At 36.6% G+C, this 20,328-nt stretch overlaps 1 protein-coding gene across 1 annotated transcript in view; it reads left to right on the plus strand.

Moving 5' to 3' along the window:
• CNTNAP5 (contactin associated protein family member 5) overlaps positions 1–20,328 on the plus strand; it is a gene marked incomplete at both ends in the record, with an annotated part of 281,013 nt that overhangs the window by 174,372 nt on the left and 86,313 nt on the right. The window contains 2 exons of the mRNA XM_084289311.1: positions 1,889–1,995; positions 13,676–13,795. Coding sequence (XP_084145437.1) covers positions 1,889–1,995; positions 13,676–13,795 — 227 coding nt within the window. The remainder of the gene's footprint in view (positions 1–1,888; positions 1,996–13,675; positions 13,796–20,328) is intronic.

The raw sequence follows: 20,328 nt of genomic DNA on the forward strand, positions 1-20,328 counted from the left end.
CCTTTGTCTTTCCTGTTTTAGATGTTTAAGTAAAAAGCCTAAGAAATGGTGTCTACTACAGATAAACTGACGAGATGGACTTTGAGACTCACCGTCTTTATTTCCCTTGCTGTATGTCTCAACTGTTCTCTACAGCAGTGCAAAAACCTCCCTGGTGAGCAGGAAATCCAGGAGCATATATGCCGTTTTCTTTCCCCATTCTATATTTGAGACCGATGATTAGTGGAAGCCATAAAAATTATTTTTTGTAAGAGTAATATACTTTATAATTGCCTCAGCTGATGTTACTGATAGTTATAAATATCACATTTTCTTCTTGAATCCCTTATGTCTGTAATATTTGAATAATAAATAATGACTATAAGAACAATTGATTAAGTATTAATAAAAATGAGTTAATCTTTAATCTTTTGATGTTTAATATGTTGTCTGTGTAATTTTATTATGGTGGTATAAATTGTGGCCAAGTAAATCTGAGTTCCAGATCAAATCTCATCCCCAGACATATGGAGACAAGGATATGTGTGCAAGTACTTGCACACAGCATGTTGAGGACACGAAGTTAGTCTGATAGGCCTTTATTCACATATGCAAGTTTCCTGGAGTAGTTAGTGTTGGCAACTCCAGATAACCTTGGACTCAAGTAAGCTGATGAATGCATGGCTGGTGGGGCTCAGAAGCCTGTGGAGCACAGTGGCCATTAGTGACACATAAATTTTCAATTTCTACAAATTAAATGTGCTTTAATTGCCAGGATTCTTGAAGAAACAGACAGAAAGATAAAGTTAAAGGCAATGTGCACAGTTAAATGCAAACGTTTACTAAGACTGAGACGAACTACAAGAAAATCAGGTCTTCAACTAGTACAAATCTAGGTAGCTTCAGTGATGTCATTGGTTGCGGGCAGCACTGAAAGATCTGGGCCTTAAAAAGGTTCAATTTGCAGCCAAGCAGACCCTAATGAAATGCTGGTGAGGGTGAGATGGATAGATTGTCTGTTTTCTATCCACCCACTCATCACAATTGCATCAGTGGTATTAAAAACAAGTTACTCATTTTTCAGAATTTGAACACACAGTGTAAAAGAGATTATCTAATATACAGTAAGGAAAGAAAAAAAAAAAAAAAGGAAAGGAAAGAAAAGACAATGGAACAAGCTCTGTTTCCATGTAGACCAGTGTAACTCCATTACACTGCCTGTATTTACACCACTGTAGTTCAGATCAGTGTTCACCTCTTGTCCTGGAGATTGAATTTATCTCCCACAGCTTTTGTTTCTGTTCACTTCCCAAGCTGCATGCTGTTATGCCTCTTTCTTCTTTTAATAATTTGCTTCTCAATAATACTTTGGAAGCATACCAACTAAAACAAGGGAAAGAAGAGAGAGTACAGAACTCATAACTGACGCATATTTCCCCTTTCACTTCTGAGATTTTAATGTCATTTGAACTACCACAAAATGTAATGCAGCCTAATTTTGGTGATAATGATTCCTTTTTAATCAGAGGACTGGGAATTCTTCTTTGAAACTAGATTTCAGTAGTATTTTCACCTGTTATTCATCCTCCTACTCCTCTGTGCTCAGATAGTTTGTGGCACTTTAATTGCTAACAAGTGACGGACAACTGGATTTTTATTTATTCATTTATTTATTTTGAGAGTGATCTTTACTGGATTGCTGGATTTATTAAATGTTGTTGTCTTCAGTGCTTATGATGGAAGTCAAAGATCAGAGGAATAACTAATTACCTCAGGTAATATGCAGTGATTCAGCCTTAGGAAACACTTGCCTGAAAGGAAAATAGACTTTTTTTTTTTTTTTCCCAGAACATTATTTTTATTGAAATATTTATAATGAATTACATTTTTTAAATCTGTCTCTGACCAGATGTTTGCCTAACTACTGTGAACATGGAGGAAAATGCTCTCAGTCCTGGACCACATTTTACTGCGACTGTAATGATACAGGTTACATGGGAGCTACCTGTCATAACTGTAAGTAAACTCACACATTCATTGTTTTCTACTACAACAGATATGTCAATGTGCACATAAAACAGAGAGAAACTTAGTGAGATGTCATCTCATATTGTAGGATATGACATGCCCTGACATGGCTTATGGAAGAGTTCAAGAACTGGTCTGGGAAAACTATGGGAACCCATTTATAAATTTGCTTTTTTTTTGACAAATATTTTGGTGAAAACAAAGCCATATTATTTTAACTGCTTTCCACATTTTTTCTCATATTGTGCAGTGATTTGGAGAACCTTTCATTCATTCATGTTGCATACATATCACAGATTAGTTAGTCACCGGACATTTACATTTAGTCAAATTTAGCTAGAATGAGCTGGGTGAGTTGAATCTCTGGTTGGGATTGCATGTCAAGCACCAGTAATGAATGTATGAAATAAGAAATACTTGCTCTTCAGTACTATGTCTTCTGTTCATATCTTGAACCAAATGTGTAGGCCAATAGGAAGTGGATGGGTTGTCTTTGTTGCTCGTTATCTGGAAACTCATGTTGCAAAACCAATGTTTTCGTGAGTTTATGGTTTTGGAATTTTGCTGAATTCATTGGGCTGCTGCCTTTTAGCGAGGATACATTATCCGAAACAGTAGCAGTACATGATGAACACACATACTGAAATCCACAGCAAGGATTATTAAGGTATTTAAAAAAAAAAAAAAAAAAGTATCACAGTAGGCACACCACTCTGGGAATTCTGATTAAAAATAAATAAATGAATAAAATAGAAAGGGGAGTCTAAAATAAAGCCTGTTCATAAAGCTAACTAAAAGGAAAAATAGTTAGAAAATGCAGGTAAAACTTTGTTCTATCACTGGAGATAGAGTAACAGTTCCAGGAATACAGCTGTAACCTCTTCAGGTATTTGATGAGCAGTTGGACTGCAGATAGGATGAAGCTGGTGAGAGATGCATTTTTCCCCGGTAAACTAAAAAGCAGAAGAGAAGAAAAGGTACTTAGCGGCCTGAAGCTGAGAATATTGGCAATGGTACTCTAATTCTAGAGACCCTAATGGTTTGCCACTTAACGATGAAACCATTTGTGGTGTGAAGTCTCCGGTATATGGGAGAGGCAGTTGAGAGATCTATTCATAGATTTGTCTTCCAAGCTGAAGGCACCTGAACTACATTGTAAATTCAAAGCAAGCTAAGTGTTTGGTGCAGAAATCATGTTCTACTGTACCAAACTAGAAGAAGGATGTGAAGAAAAATAACAAGTTTATAATTCAGAAGAGAGGGATTGCTGTTTGCCCGGCATTTTTGTCATTCCAAAAGACATCACTCCTCTTCAAATCATCCAGACCTGAGCCAAAGTACGCAGCAATTAAGGTCATAGCAGAATATTTACACCAGCTGATGCTTGTTGCAAAGCTAGATGGCCAAATCAGTTAACGAGAAGAGAAGGGGTCCTTGTGGCAGGAAGAGATCTGTTGACCATCAAAGGTGGTTAGGGATGCTAACCTCTAGGCTACACCTGAACAATCACATTAGTTCAGGGCCTGAGGCTCACTATGTCTCTGTCAGCTTGGCATGGCTGGTGTCTGAAGGAGACCATCTCATTAATTATTGCAGAGGACTGGTTTATGACTAGTTTTCCCCACAGATATTTGCATGGAGTTATTGAAACCTCCTGCATCTGTGAACTGATGTCTGCTCTCCCTCAGATCCCAAAGGCACACAGACGTCTGCAGTTATTTAAGGTTCACTACCCTGTAAAAACTACCCTGATAAGTTTCTCAAGTAGATCTATGTTAAGACTTGAATCAGATCAAGCTGTGCACACATGTGATGTACAGCTATTCAGCTGCTGAGCTTATTTACAACCATATTATCAACAGCTAATTTGATTCCAGCTAGATTGTGCAGCCAGCTGCCCTGTAAACCAAGCAATGCTGATAAGCAGTAACATTAGTCTGGAGGAATCCAGTCATCTGCTTGAGATGTGTGATGAAACTGTTTCAAAGCCGATGGGCAAATGTAGGTCGTTGATAAGAAACCTGCAGAACAAGAGACGTTATCATTTTCAGCTGATAGTGGTTGACATACAAGAGTACCTTGTAGCAGGTGAATGAAAACCTCAGATCTGATCATGGTATAACTCCAGAATATCTTCAATATAAGGGCAGCTCTTCCAATCAGGTAATTCAGTATAGTTCTATTAAAGTAAAACATCTAATTTCTTAAATTTTGAAACATTATCTCAACAGATTTTGATTTTTACTAGAACACTGAGGCTGACAGTCCTGAAATTGAACTACTACCACTTGGAGAGGCTATTTCTTTTACAAAAATGCCCTTCAGACTTAAGTCTGTGCAGCAACACTGGAAAGATTTAGCTGGCAATCTGCTGCAAGTCAAACATAGTGTGACTAGTTTCATCGTCAGGTGGATTTTGTTTCTTTCTGAGTTGAATCATTGTGATTTTTGTCTCTCTTTGGTGTGGTGTTTGTAAGAGGTTTGCTTTGTTTTCAAGAAGTACTGCATCATGCGTATCTGCAAACCAGAATTAATAGATTTATGTTTTATCAGCTCAGACTGTGAGACCTTACCATTTTAAGAACTGATATCTGAAGATATATCCTCCTTAACTGACTGTCATCATCTCTAAAATAGTTGAGCTTGTACATCAGCATTTTGTGGCTGATGCACAAGCTGTCTTACTGGGTTCTTCTAAACATTCGTGGACTTACACTGGATCCTACTGTGAGAAACAGTTTATAATACAGATTATTCCTGTTCCAAAGAGTTTGCCCTTTGGATTCTGAGATAAGAAAACATTCTGGTGTATATAATGGAGTGTCAAAAAGTCTTCATCATCATCATAGGCAGTGGTTTCAGTCTACCAGTTACATAATTATTACTAGAATTCCTTAGAGGCAAAATGTAATAAGGTGGATTAAAAAGAGGAAGAAATTGAATGCTCACAGGTGTGAAGGAGTGACATGGGAGAAAGCAATAATGTGCTTGTTTGAAAAATATAAGGCTATGACCAGAGAAGTTTGACGTTTTTGACAGGGAAAATGACAGGTAGACTGGTTGGAAATATTCTGTGAAAAGCAAACTAGGGGGAAGTAGACAGTGGCAGGACAGAACAATATGTTGATAAAAGACACACCTGGAACAATGTTTACATGACCATGTCAGATAAGTGAGACAAGATTGTGTCTTTCATGACTTAAAATGGGTATAGTTGAAATTCAAGATGTGTGGATAAAGAGCAGAAGTGCATATCTCAATACATGTATATATGTATAAAGAATTAGCTGATCTAGAAATGGTCTGGATGTAATCTTCCCAGAGGTAATTGGTGTACTGCAAACATCAGGTATCTTCCTGCTCATTCAGAATCCCTTCTGATTCTGAAAGCTTCTGAACAGTTACAAGAGTTATGGTAATCTACATTATCCAGGTGAGGGACCACCAGCAAAAGGGTATAGGGTCACATATCTTTAAATAAATATAGTGCAGCAGAGAAGTTTTACTCTGAAGTTTCCTTTTGTCCTGCTTTTCTTTTCTGAACTTAGCTGTAAATACAAATAAAGTAGTGATAAAATTCACTAGTGGTTTCTGTGTTTCAGTAACTGTAGCAAAATAGATATAATATAATGTTTGCTTCTATTTTTCTATTTTAGATAGCAACACCAATGTCAGTAAACAGCTTGGGAAAAAGGCCTAGGTAGGGTTCAGCTCCATTTTTGGGGGTAATGTAACATATATTCTAAGATAATGGTCTCTGTTTAACAGAATGGCCTTTATTTAACAGAGGGAGTGAGCTACCTTCAGAATTTGACTAATGAGACTGTAAAATAAGGTGTCTGTGGAATGGACCACTTCTGAAATATGCCAGTTTGTCTGTTTACACAGGGGGGGACTGTCTCAAGTTAGATGTGCAATAGGCAGTTCAACCTAGATCAGGATTATAGATGTATATGTACAAAGACAAAGAAACAGAGAGGAATTGTAGGTATATAGATATATTTTTAATTGAGAGGTCATAGCTGAAAACCTGAACAGTCATCGCTCTCATGGTATTAATTCTGCTTGTAATTATCCTGTGACAGGGAAAGCAGTAACAAGTGTAAAATAGCCCTGAGATACAGACTGTTATAACTTTATTGCAAGGTAATGATTGGTAATCTCCTCTTTGTGTGAGCTATGCTACTCCCTTAGAAAGCCTCATCTTCCCTCTCTGCATTTCTGTTATTTTTATGTATGACAGGTTTCAGATGGCCTTTAGTCTTGGGTGTATTTTTTTATTCCAAAGGATGCTGAACATTGAAATAAAGGATGATGAGAAATATAAAATAATGATTTTATTCTTCATGTGCTGGGGATATCAACATGTCCCAAAGCTTTGCAAGGTGATAATTAACAGAATGTAATTTAATTCTGGATATTTGCTTTGGTGTGTGATCTATCTTGTGCATACAGGCATGTGTCTTACTGGCCAAGGTAATTGCTGGAGGAAAGAGCCATCCAATAATGGAAATGTCATACATTCGTTGATATGACATAAACTTAACATAACTTGAGGCTTTGAAAATGTATTTTTTCATACTAATACATTTACTGCATATATAATTTTTGATCTGAAGAGCTTAATATAGCTTCAGTGAGGTTGCTAGGAGTACTGGAGTTGCACCTTAAGGAGCAAGCCATGATTGGTAATTCTCTTGTGTTCCAAAGTAGGGATGCGTTTACACAGTTCACTGGCTGGGCAAATATATTTCAGAGTTTCAGTATGCCAGATGTCTAGTAGTAAATCTAGTCATGTAATTTATATGTCCTGAGTAGCCAATTTTCCTTTGAAATAGATTTTCCATGTGTATTTAAAAACTTTTGTGTTCTTTGACTAAACAAAACATGCTTAATATTCATATCAAGCCTTCAGTACTGTACTTGGTGTTCCTGCATATTTCTGTTCACACCATGCTTCTGGCATATGAATTTTCATTGTTTATTTTGTAATAAGTTCCTGTCTTATTATTGCTTTCTCTTCAGTTTGTGTATCTGTAAATTGTACATTTGCATTTCTCAGTGGTGTTTGTTTAAACAAAAGTTTTCCCTTTGCTTGACATTTTCTTGTAAATAATGCAGAGACTAATCCACTTTGGGATGTGACTGCAGCCCAGAGTATGTAGGGGGTTCTCAGGTACTCAGTACTTTTTGAAACCTGCCTTTGTCAGGTGTAACCTGACATGACCACAGGAATGCCAGTACTTCAAGAGTAAGGCTGAAATGCTATGCTTGATGTTCTTTAAGTCTATAACTTCTCCTTTCCCCCCAACCTTGCTCTTAACAGTATAGGGTTCCCTGGAACTCTTACTCCAGAAGGATGTGGAGGTCATCCTGAATCACCCATGGGCTGCTGGGCATGAAGGACTGACACAGCAGTCTTCAAACCTCAGTGGGAAAATGACAGGATGGGCTGATATGACCTTTCCTACCCAGGGCTAGGGACAGCCTTAGCTTGAATTGTAGGAAATGGTGTAATCCCATGTATAATGGGAGGATCCATTCCCAACATGCGTTTAAGTGACGTTGTGGTAAAAGTCATTTTAAAGCTATCTGTGAAAATAACACATTATTTATCAGATGAGTAAATAAATATTTTAAAAAGGGAAAATAAGCCATCTGTCATGCAGGCACATCAGAGTGGAGAGTGCATTAGTCTGTCAACAGCAGAGCTGTCAAAATCCAGTTTCTGAGAGTACAGATTTCATTTTCTGGCATTTAACAAGCCAATTGTATTATAAGGGTGAGAATGACAACCATTCCCATAGTTCATTGCTTGTACTAATCCCTCTACTGTTGAAAAGAGAAAAGAAGAAACCTCTCGTTGCATATTGCTTGATTTAGAAAAATCCTGGATTGAGTACTCATTACACTGAGTCTGTAAGAGCAAATCTGTCAGGCCAGAGGTATATAAGCAGAGGGTGAAATAAGCATCTCCAATATGTGCCCCAGGAGCTCTGAGAGTTTTGATGAGAATGCTCTGTGGTAAGCATTTATGCATATCAACTTGTCCAAGGTGCATGGCAGGTTGCTGATCCAAACAGGATCCCCAGGTCTTACTGGCCTTTCTGTTCTAACCATTAAATAATATTTTACCTCAGAATACAATAATAATAATAATATTATTATAAGGATTATTTTTATTTTTTGCATCTAAGGTACAAAGAATTGTGAAGGAATGAAGTCACAGATGATCCAGCTATTCTGCCTACAATATTTCGTGATGGTGCAATTGTTTGGTGTGGTAAAAGCAACATACATCTCTGCAGTGTTCTGTCTGGGGGTTGGACAGTGTCAGTACATCCCAATGATATCAAGAATTAAAGTTCTTTTGGCAGGCATCTTTAGTATATTTAATTTATTATATCACCATAAAATGCTTTCATCTGAGTAATTGATGTAAATTGAGTAAAAAAAACTACTTTCAGTAAATTAAGAGAATCCAGTCTAGAAAGAGCAGTACAACTGGACTCACTTTGGTAATCATATCTAGTACAGCCAAAATTCTGAATCTCCACCACAAAGTATTTGCAGTGAACTGTGTATCATTATTTTCCAAATTAGAAATATAGTAAGAAATAAATGCTGAGAATTATAAGGTTTGGTTTTAGTTAATTTAATTTTTGCAGGAAGATCATGTTGATGTCCATTGCATCTGAAAGTGATAAAATCCTCAGATGTTAATTAAAAAAAAAAAAAAGGCAACAAACAAATTTCTCATGATTTGGAGTTCACAGTCTCAGTTTTATCTATACAAATAATATATTGCTGGGTGTACTGCTGGAGAGAGGTTTACCTTGCCTGATCTCCCAGGAGTAAAAGCGAAGACCAGGTATCACTTTAACTTTTGCATCAAGTCCGACACCCAGGGGGTGAGTTGTAATTGGTGAGTAACAAGTTCACTCTTTCATTGAAGAGAGGAGGATTTAAATATTTTGTTCCCTGGGGATTATCTGCAGAAGTTCAAGTCTTTGCACAAGAAGCAGTCATCTATGTGTGTTTAGTGAAACCTAATCTGACTGCAGATGAACTGATAAGGGCAAAAGAAAGACTGGTAGGAAGTGTCAATACGATGATGAGTTGTCAGTGAAAAACTGAATAAAAACGTGTTATTGGAAACAATTGAAGTTTGACCTTGCAAACGTTTGTGCTGTTATTTCATCACATGCTGTTATTTCATCACAGTGGTGATACAATCTCTTCTGGTTTAAGGACTGTAATTAAAACAGCTGGATTAACAGGTTCCAGATACTTCAGAGATCTGAACAGCAATGAAATTGTTTATATTTAAAACCAGGCAGGCTCTTGCAGCATATTGAATCATACTTGCAGGGGGTTTGCATGTGTTGTTAGCAGCTCTTACAGCTGTGTGTAATGCAACTTCATGAGCAAATAAATTCGCCTTTGCTGCCTGCACAAACTCAATTGCAGTGCTGTTGCTGCATGGCAGTGCATCTCATTCCCAAAAGGGCCTGAGGAAATGCAGCAGGAACTGAAAGTCACAAGTTGTGTTGGGGCTCAGTGAAGCAAATATCTTTGGAAAGCTATCATTTTCTCTTCAGTGGTTGATATAAGTCAAAAGTGGTCAAAAAAAGAAAAAAAAAAAAAATAAGATAGGATTAGACAAGTAAAAGTGATCTTGATCCTTTGGGGAAAAATGATAACTTACAGGTTTCATTTTTTGGGAAAAAAAAAAAAAAAAAACTTTTCAAAAACTGCTTGGTTAAACATTTTAATGCAAAAATGAGCTTTCAGTGAGCAGTCTATAAATAATGTTATTTTAAGTTATTTTAGTCCCATTTTAGAAAACATTTTAAAATGTGAAAATAAACTTGAAGGTGTGAAAGTAAATATTATTAAAAATTCTTCACAAAATGAACAACTTTTTAAAAACATAATGCCTGAAAATTGTTGACAAGTTCTACTCAGAATGAACTCTGAGATCTCCTTTATTTAAAAAGAAAAAAAAAGTGTAATTACTGCAAATGTTGTTTGACAAAAATGTGTGCCTTTGTCAGCAGTTTCATAATTACAATTGTTGTTTGCTTTTTGAAAGCTAGGCCCTATTACATTCATAAATAGTTGGCGACTAATGATTTCCTGTTGTTCCCAAAACAACTGTATCTCCATCTACTTCAGAGAAGTTTGGCACAAGGTGGAACGTAAATCTAAAGGCAATTTTAAAAGTTAAGGCTCTGGGGTCTTAACAGTCATAGCTGACTGTTTTGTTTTGTTTTGTTTTTTACTTTTATATGGCATTCCTGATTGCGTAAAGTGCAAAAACCACAAAGAGATGTGGTCTTCCATTGAACCATAAGAAAGCTTCAAGTTGTTGTCACTGGGGTAATAAGGCCTTTTTCAACAAATGGAACTGCGTGACTTCACTCTGAAACCTGCAATCAGCTCGGCCTGCAAAAGCAATGAGCAGAACTTGGAATGGATGGTGCACATGAAATGTCTGGGGGGGATCTGCTGGTGACTAAAAAACAAATATCATTTTCTCCTTGATGCACTGTATAGCAAAAAATAGAAAGAGAAAGAAAGAAAGAAAGAAAGAAAGAAAGAAAGAAAGAAAGAAAGAAAAGAGAGAGAGAACTGAAAGCAATGACCCATCCAGTCTAGAAGTGTGTAGTACCAATTGCTTAAAGTACAGGTGTATGAAATTTTCAGTGTGCAACTACAAAATAAACTGTCCAGCAAAACGTCTATTCTCTAAGTTGTGATAGTTAGAATATGCATTATGTACTAGAGCTTGGGGCTTATAGCTTTTTCCTACTTCTTCTGCTACTCCCTGATACCTACTGCTGGAATTGTCATAACCGAAAGGAGAACACCAGGCAGACATAACTGTAGCTTTACCAAGGCATACAAAATTTGTTTATCCTTTCAGATTTATGCCACTTGAGCACCTTTAGCCTGAATTCTAGCTCTATTCAGAATTTTCTTGTTTCCAAAGATGCAGTGATAAAGATGCCCTCTACCTTATCTCTGTTTGTATCTGTCCATGTTATTAATGTTTCAATCTTCACATCTTTCCTTATCAATTTGGATAAAAGTGTATCCAGATTCCAGCCAAAATGACAGTCAAGAAGTAGCAAAAACACTTAGGAGAAAAAAATTTGTGATGAAGAATGAGTTTCTGGATGTGCCGGTTCAATGCCAATGTATTAATTTTATGTTGCACCATCGTTTGCTTTCAAAAATACTTAGCAAACAATTCAGGGAAACCAATTGACATAATCCGTAACAAGAAAAGATCAAGTGACCTGTAATGATGATAAAAGCAAATTCACTAAATGAACTGGAGTTTTAGAACTTTGCAAATTTATCAAACTATGATTCCTTGGTTGCTCACTTAATCACCTGTTACAGTTTCTCTCCTGACCCTCCATAGTCCAGTTACTTTTGTCAGAGCTTTGGCAACCGAGGGATTCCCTGTTTGCTCCTCCAGTTGTGAATACTGGAATAAAAGTTTCTGGCTTGGAGATTTAATTTTATTTGTATTTGGTTTGTATTCTTGACCATCTTTCAGAAGGGGAATTTACAGGTCTCATAGGCTCTTATAGTTTTCTTTACATCAGGTTAATGACTCTGAGGAAGAAGCTTTCTTTATTCTGTTTATGATAGCATAGGTGTTAATTAAAGCACTATCTTACCAGGTGCTGAGTACCTTAAGCATCTTCTTAACTTTGGGAAGGGTAATTCTGTGCATATTTAGCACTTAGAGGTGTTCTGCCTGCAAAAGATCTCTGGTCAGGATAGAGGTGTACAAGGCAAAAACATATTTCAGCTGGTGGTACAAGCATTTGATTGATTTGGTAAGAATCTTATAGGGTGGCGATAGAAACACCCTAGAATGATGGTTCTGTTTTGTTGGCAGGAGTGAACTCCAAATATCATTAAAATGTTAGTGATGATCTCTTGCAGAACTTTTTTCAGAATGAGAAAGACAAGACAATAGTCAAACAAGTCTACTTCAAACTGGCCATTTAAGTCTTTCTGAAACTTGTTTCATCAGGGAAACTTTTAGGGAAACTGGGGAATGGAGGTATGCTAGTTTGTGCATGCACAATGATGGGAAAGGGGAATTACTCCTGCTGGTGCAGAACAATAGCTGCCTCCTGCAGGAGAGGGTTGGACTGCAATTAAAAAGTGGTGAGAAAATGCTCTGCCTACGCTCAGTATGCAAATCTCTTTGTGATTCTTCTGGATGAAAGGCACTGGGAACTTTGCAGTTTAATTTATGACCTTGACTCAGCAAATACTATGCTATATCAAATTTAACTGTACTGTTCTGAAGCTTAAAGAATTGAGGGGGCTTGTGAAAAGATATGCAATGGCTAACAAATGGGATATTCACAAATTCCCCTGGGTATCTCCCACTCTCTATAAGTCCTGTATTTGCTGTATAATGGTGTATGAATGTGCAAATAGTGGTTAAAATGTACTCATAAAATTAAGGGCTAAGAAAAGTGATAGATTTGACCTTGCAACAGCCAAAGATAATGCCCAGATATGCTGTGTGCTTTTCTGTTGGTAGCACTCAAAAGCTTAGTGAAAGAGCATGGGTTATTCTGTTTGCTTGCATTTCCACTCATCTAAATAACTCTGTCTTACAGGAAGTAAAAAGGAAGTCCTGATCTATCTGCTAAGTCAGTTTGTGATTTTTATTGTATTTGTTAACAATTAGTTGAACAATCATAATGTATTATGGATAATCTCATCAGTATAATCAGGTAGCGCTTTAAATTGGGGAAATAATCAGTCCTCCTGCAGTGGGATTTAAGGTCACTCCTGTTCAAGATCCAGGATCATACCAATGACTTTGTTATACCTTGTAACTCCCCTCTCTGAAGGGGTTTCGTTCTCTGCCCCATGTGAAGTGGGGTTACAGTGTCTTACCTGAAAATATGACTCAAATACAAGGAATTGCACTGACCTGTGGAAAAATTTCCTTCAGTTATTGCTGTTACCAACCTGCTGTGCTTGTTTATTAATCACATGGATTTTCTTAGGCACTAATCCTCCAAAAGAAGAATATTGACAAGCAGAGAGGAAGAGTTGGTTGTATAAAAATAACTCTAAAGCATAAAGACGTCACCCTGGATGGAGACCATATCTGAGCTTGAGCTTTTCTGCTAGGGAATAATGGCTTATTTTCATTTGGGATAGTAGACAGTGGTAAAGGGAAGCTAGGGACTGACAGAAATATGTCTTCTATGTTGATGAGACTTAAACATTTGCCCGGGCAGTAAATCATGTATGTTTGCTTGTATATCTTTGAAATATCATCACATGGATGTTCACATGTATCACTCCTCTAACTGTATGGGGTCGTGTTTGAAAGTTCATATCTGTTTCCTTAAGTATTTACATAGTTTAATGCAAAATAAGACCTATACCCATGTTTTTTAAAGCCAGCATATACTTAAATTCAATAAACTAGTTAAATACAGTTAAATGTGCCTAATTTTGAGCACAGGCTGAGGACCACATGCAGGAAACTCTACCATGTTAGTTAGGAGTGAACCAAAAGTTTATGTTATGACAGTGCATAAAGCGGTGCTCTTACATGTCATACATTTTCTGCTTGTTTATGTGATGCAATTTCTCTGTATCTCCTTTTAAGCTATCTACGAACAATCATGTGAGGCTTACCGACATCAAGGGAAGTCATCAGGTTTCTTCTACATCGATTCTGATGGAAGTGGACCACTTGGACCACTTCAGGTTTTTTGCAATATAACAGGTAATGACCTAACTCTGTCATTGGTGCTTGATGTTGCCTATAACATGTCTATTAACATGTCTATTGTTGTATTTACTAAGAAGACACCAGAAACCAGTGGTTCTCTCAGTAATGGGGAAAAGCAGAGCATTGTTAGTAACTGAGGTTCAACTCTGAAGCATTACCTTAAATAGGATCCAAGTAAAAGTGATTTCTAAACCTTAAGCTTAAAGAAATTACTTTGTAGAGATCACTTTGTCATGTTGCTAAATGTTATTTAATTGTAATTAATTAACAATATTATTTGCACTTGTAAACGGCATTGCAGATATATTTTTTTTCATAATATTACTTAATGAGATGACTTTTTTACTAAAGATTTGGAAACTTAGAATTCAATCTTTCTTTCATTGATGAATAACTTTTCTGCTTTACTAGAACACACGAGGTGGGATTCAAATCAAATGCTGCAGAAATAGATCCATTACACAGGATTACACATTTGCTTTCCAGACTAGGGTACAGCTTCAGCTGAAAGCAGAGGGCCAGATCTTAAAATAAAACTGCGCATCTGTAAAAGAGATGATAGAGACAAGACCTTTAATCAGTACACAAATAAACAGGCTGTCTTTACACAAAGGAAAGATGTTATTTCTCATTGTAACATGAGATTATTGTCAGGATACTGCAGGGAAAGAGCTGCCCATGACCTCTCCTGACATTCAGCTGGCTCTACATGTCTCAAAACAGGATGTTCACGGCCACAAAAAGCAGAACCTTATTCACAATTAGGCCAAGAAGATCATTGCCTAATAAACTGGGAATGACTATTATGTTCCTTATATTGAGCTGGCTGTTAACCCTCCCATTCTAAGTAATAATACTTTCCTTCTTACAAGTGTGTGGCCTTTAATGTTCCAGATAATGCCTTCATCTACCTGAGTACACATGTAGATGAGATGCTCTTAGGAGGAGAGAGCAGAGTTTCTCCTGTCTCTTACCACAGAGACAGGTAGAAGAGCAAGAGCCTGGAAGAGTGACCTATTGGTTGAGACCCCTCAAACTTACGGTACTATAGTTCTAAAAGTTTTAAAAATGAAAATCCCCATCTAGCAAATCTCCTCCTTAATAAGCTAGCTCTATTTTGTTTATATGGTTGTCATGCAAAAATATGAGGAAAGATTACAATACAGTCCATATTTGGAGATGGAAATATGGTAGAACCTCCGTTCTGCTTTTTGTTTTTGAAATGTAGAGGAAATTTCCTACATTGTCTCATGTTTGTTTTTTTTTGTTTTTGTTTTGTATGGGTGAAAGAAAATATTATTACCCTTTTTAAAGTGCTAACTCTGGTAGAGCTACTTTGCCACATATCACCTCCAAGCTTAGTCCAGAAAACAAAGGACTCAGGATATTCATATTTTCTCCTTAATCTTCTTGTACTTAAAGTGCCTCAAATTAAATTTTCATTTTGATTTAATTGGGCAATCATTATGTTAATTAAATGCACACCAGTTCATTATTAAACATGTTTTTTATTCAAGTGTAACAAATATTTAATAAAATGTCTCCTTCACTGTTGCTGAATTTTGTAAGAACTGAAACAGTTTCACCTTTCTGTCTGAATATCCTTCCTTGATCTTCAGTATGGGAAATGTGCTCATTTTTATTATTTATTGTATAAATATGTGTGATCAAAACATTGTCAGTGCTTTTTATCTCTGCTCAAGAAGTAGAATTTTTGACAAACTCCTTGCAGAAAGTGTCTGCTTTCCTCAAATACATTTTATTTGGCAGAAATCCAGAAAGCAGATTTTCTCTCTGTCTATAATGAACTTGCTGACATTCTTATTTTATTTTGGTTACAAAAAAGTGGAGGTGGGGAAAACTGACAAAACCTGCTAGCCTGGAAAACTTTTCTTTTTCGCATTTCTTGTTTCCCCCAGATGTCTCATTCGAGGCAGGGGAAGGTCATTTGTCAAAGGCATCTCTGTTATTCCTATTGTGTGAAGGAGAACTGAGGCACAGAGATAAATTATTATTTTGTAATTATTAAGAGAGTTTGATGTACAATTGGGTTATGTTGCCCAGAGAAGCTGTGGATTCCCAATCACTGGAGGTATTCAATTCCAGGTTGAATGGGGCCCTGGGCAACCTGATCCAGTGGGTGGCATCCCTTCCCATGGCAGGGGATTGGAACTAGAGGGATATCAGGTCCCTCCAACCCAAGCCATTCTATGTTTCTGTATCATCTCAATATGATTTGGGTGCCTTAATCACAAGAGCTTTTTCTTAATGTTCTCTGGGAATGTATTATTATGCTGATAATAATTGGATGTTTACAGTAATAGATTAAGTGCAAAGTGTTTGAGAAAAATAACTTTTAATTTATGTGCACAGTGATAGATTCTGAATTTTGCTATTACTCTCAGCTTATGTTTCTGCACAGTTTTTCAGAAAGGATCAATATTCAAGGAAAGTTTCAAAACAAACAAACACCTCTATGTTGCTATATTATGGAAGGAATAGAGGAAAAACAAACAACATTGTCCAGTGAAATAAATGCATACCTACTGTAAATAGAAACATGTAGATGGTCAAGAAGTATGGATGGCTTCCATATGTGGACATACTAAATGGATTGATGAGGTGATGAAGGAACTGTTGCAGGAAAGAATGGAGATCATACGTGGCAGAGAGAAAGCAAAAAGGGAATAATTTTTTCTCTTAATATGGGAGCTGAGGGACTGTTAAATTATCAGGTAGCAGGATTCCAGCAGTTATTTTTGGTTTTGTTTTTCTTGATGCAATGAATAATTCAATTTGAAACTTATTATCACAGGACGCCATGGAGTCCAATGTATCAACAGATGGGAAAAAACAGGCTGGAAAATAAAAAGATTCTTATCTGATAGATTCAGAAGGTGCTATTAAATGTGGAAGTTTAATTGCATTCCCATCTCAGGCAGCTGTGAGGAAAAGCTCACTGGGAATGAGTTTCAGAAAAACCTTTTGCCTTTCCTCGCTTCCCTGAGTATCTGTTCTCCTTTGAGGTAGAGGCTGGCTCCTGGGTTAAATGAAGCTTTGGTTTTACTCAGGCTGGCAGATCTTCTTTTCATATGCAGTTGAAGAGGTAGTCTCTTTGTGCCCAAAATGTGTTTAGGCTGAAGAATTTAGAAGTGGAAGGGAAAATCTGGGGAAATGACTCATTTAGTGCTTTTAAAAGTAGAGGTGCAAGAGCTAATGACTTGTGGGAATTGCAGTGCCTTGCATTTGTGAAAGATGTATTCAAAGGAGTCAGATCATCAGAAATGAGCAGCATCTTTGCATCTAGAGAAGTGTTGTTCCTTAATGTTCAGTTACATTTGGTTAAAGTTGTTTCTAATTTTCATCTGATTAATTGAACAGATTAAGGTTTAATTGCCTTGCCAGTTATTAACCATGTCAGATTAACACCTTCTTTCTCACATACTGGTGTCTGGTCGTAGGCATATGTGATACGGATATGGGAAGTATCAACATTAAGAGTTAATTTATTATGTCTATGGTCCCAGTGATTTCTGTGTAGTCTGTCAACTTCAACAGCCTACTGTTGAATAAAAATTCTGAAGAAAGCACAGAATTATAGGCTTGTATGTTGAGAGGGAACTGGACAATAAGACACAGACAAAGAAGGAGAGGGAAATAAGGGAAAGGACATTTTTGCAGGAAGAAAAAGCAGCCTGGCAAGAAATTTAACAGTAGAGTGTCACAGGATATCTGCTGATACCAGAGTGGAGAAATATATTTATTCATTGTCTGGAGAAGTAGCTGAAAAAGCAAAGTGACAAACATTGTAGATGACATGCTCTTATTTAAATTGGTTGGTCAAGAATAGGAAAGAGTATGGGAAGCACTTCAGAAGGATCTTGTCTTGAAGGCTGTTTATTTCAAGTAAAAGTAAAATATCTTGTTGAAATAAGAGATAGTCAGGAGTATTAATATAACTAATTAAAGGCATAGAAAGATATCTGTACAAAGAAAGGCTAAAAGTAAATAATCCATGGCTATTTAGATTAGGAAAACCCAAAGTGAATGGACGTCATTGACAGAAGTGATGTTCATTAGCATTTTCTTACAATAAGAATAAAGGGACGGTTCAATGATAATGAAAGACAAGAAACTCAAAACTGGATTTAAAAAACAAAAAACAAAAAAACAAACAACACCTTATTAACATGTTTTCTTCACCCTATATGCTCATTACACCCAAAGCAAAGTCACTTTCACAGGAAAATTAATCAATTATAATAAACAACAAGGAATCCACATCAGAAACGCCTGTTTGGGTTTATGCACCCAAGCCATGAGCATATGTAGATGGATGATATGAAAAGCAACATGTTTGTGTGGGTTCACACAGGGATTATTAATTACGTTCATTACTGTTCATTACATAGCTAGCGTGGTTCCAGGGCCATCTGCATGGGAATGTGAACTAGCTCTGCTGGCATTACCTGGGTTCTCCAGTCATCCTTTAGACATTTTTTTGAATAAGGTACATAGAGGATGTATCCTGTCATGTTTTAGGAAAATAAGCAACCACCAAGGCTGGGAAATAATTTTTTTCCTGTAGGCTGTTTGATAATTAGCCCAAACAAATTCTCACTTTCCACTGCAGTGGCTGATAACAGTTGATAGCAGAAAATGGCTAATGGACCATCTCAACAGCTTTTCTGCAAGTCTCTCTATTGTATTATTTTTCTCTTGTTGCTTAAAAATCTATTGATGTCCTCATCTCTGTGGAGTCTCCTCATCGCCTCTGGTATAAATTTTACCCCTGATGTTTGACAGATTTGCTTATAATACAGAGCCATTTTCTTGCTGTATTTCTTTACTGATGCTGTTTTACCGATTTGATAGACCCTGGGCTATCAAATCAATAATGCTTAGAAATTACTGCGATAAGATCAATGCTTAATTTTATCGTGGCCAGATATTTGTCCAGTCTTCAAGTGTTGTTTTTTTTTTTCCCTCCAGAGGTGCAGATCTGGGAGAGATTAGTTCTTATTCCAGCTCTTGCTGCTAGTCCAAGATCTGTTTTTGAAGCTGACATAATGAAAAAAAAAAAACAAACAAAATTAATGAACAAAAAATCTTTTCTTGTTTTACATACTCCTCTAAAAATGCAATTATTGCCTATTTTTCTCATGCAAAAAAAAAGTAAAACATTATTTTTTCTGTCTAAGAATATTACTGGCAAACTGTGCTTAAATCTTGGATATCTAGTAAAGGATTCTAAAAATACATGAGAGAGTTTACCAGAGTTATACTTGTAATTTTTTATAAAATTGCCTCTAGCCATTTTTTTTCTTTTGTTCAGCTAACAATGATCAAGATTTTGTTCTTCTGTGTAGTACATATTCCATGGTATGTAAACAAATAGGGCTGAATTCAGGAAGATAAAAGTTATGTTTGTAGCTGAAGTGTCTAAATACTTTAGGTGTCCCAATAGTCCCACTTATAGTAGGATATTTGATCAGCTATTTGAGGAAAATATTGTAGCAGTTCAGCTTTACTGTGAACAAGCAACAGACTGGAGTAAGAATGAGGTAGAACGCAAAGGTGAGCTGGCCAGACATCAATCTTTGCTGTAGGGATCCCTGTTGATGTTCCCAGTCTAATTACGGGACTGGTGGCATTACCATTCCTGGCATCCCCCCTTTCCACACAGAAATCTCAGATCATCTGCATATAAATTATTAATCTATTTTTCCATAAGAAATCATTATCTCTTTTTACTTTTTATAGCAATTACACTGATACAGAAATCACTTTAACTCTCCAGTTAAAAGGAGGGCTAACACCAGTTAGGCTCAAGCAATAACAGAGAAGAGGAGAAGGTCACACACTTAATTCTGGTTTTATTAACTGCAACTGTGAAAGTGTGGGCTGAGAACTTCAATAGTGAAACTCCCTTAGATTGTTAAAAATGAGTCAGATACAGATTTGAAGTTATGCAGGAAGTTTTTAGAGTGTTTTCTTTGTTTATTTGTTTTGGTTTATTGGTTGCTTTCTTTGCTTTCTTGTTTGTTTGTTTATGAATGTACCTTGCAGCTTATTGTCTATAATTATGATTGACTTCATTACTGGGGGAAGATGATGAATGGGAATCCTTTACGAATTATTTACTACTCCTTAGATTAAAGACAGTCCTTAAAGATTTACAACTTATCCCCTCAAACACTGCAGGTCTTTTGGCACAACGTAGCTGTGACAATTTATACATTTGCTTTGAATTTTCATTAAGTATTCCAGAACTTCATAAAATGAAATAAGCATTTAATGTTTATATTATGTCAAATGCATTGTGCTGTCAACAGCTGCCTTGCTGTTTTCAGCAAGCACTGTGTTTCTGATGAGCTTTACAGCAGATGTCCCACAGGCCTTCTTCACCCTCACACATGTAGAAGGCCCCCCAAGGAAATTTTATTACAGAAGCATGTAACAGACATTTTCCTCTAACCTTTAACCAAGGACTACTGCAGCTTAATCAATCTTCTCCCACATTCACA

This window comes from Netta rufina (assembly GCF_964035555.1).
Source record: "Netta rufina genome assembly, chromosome: 6".
NCBI lineage: Eukaryota > Metazoa > Chordata > Aves > Anseriformes > Anatidae > Netta > Netta rufina.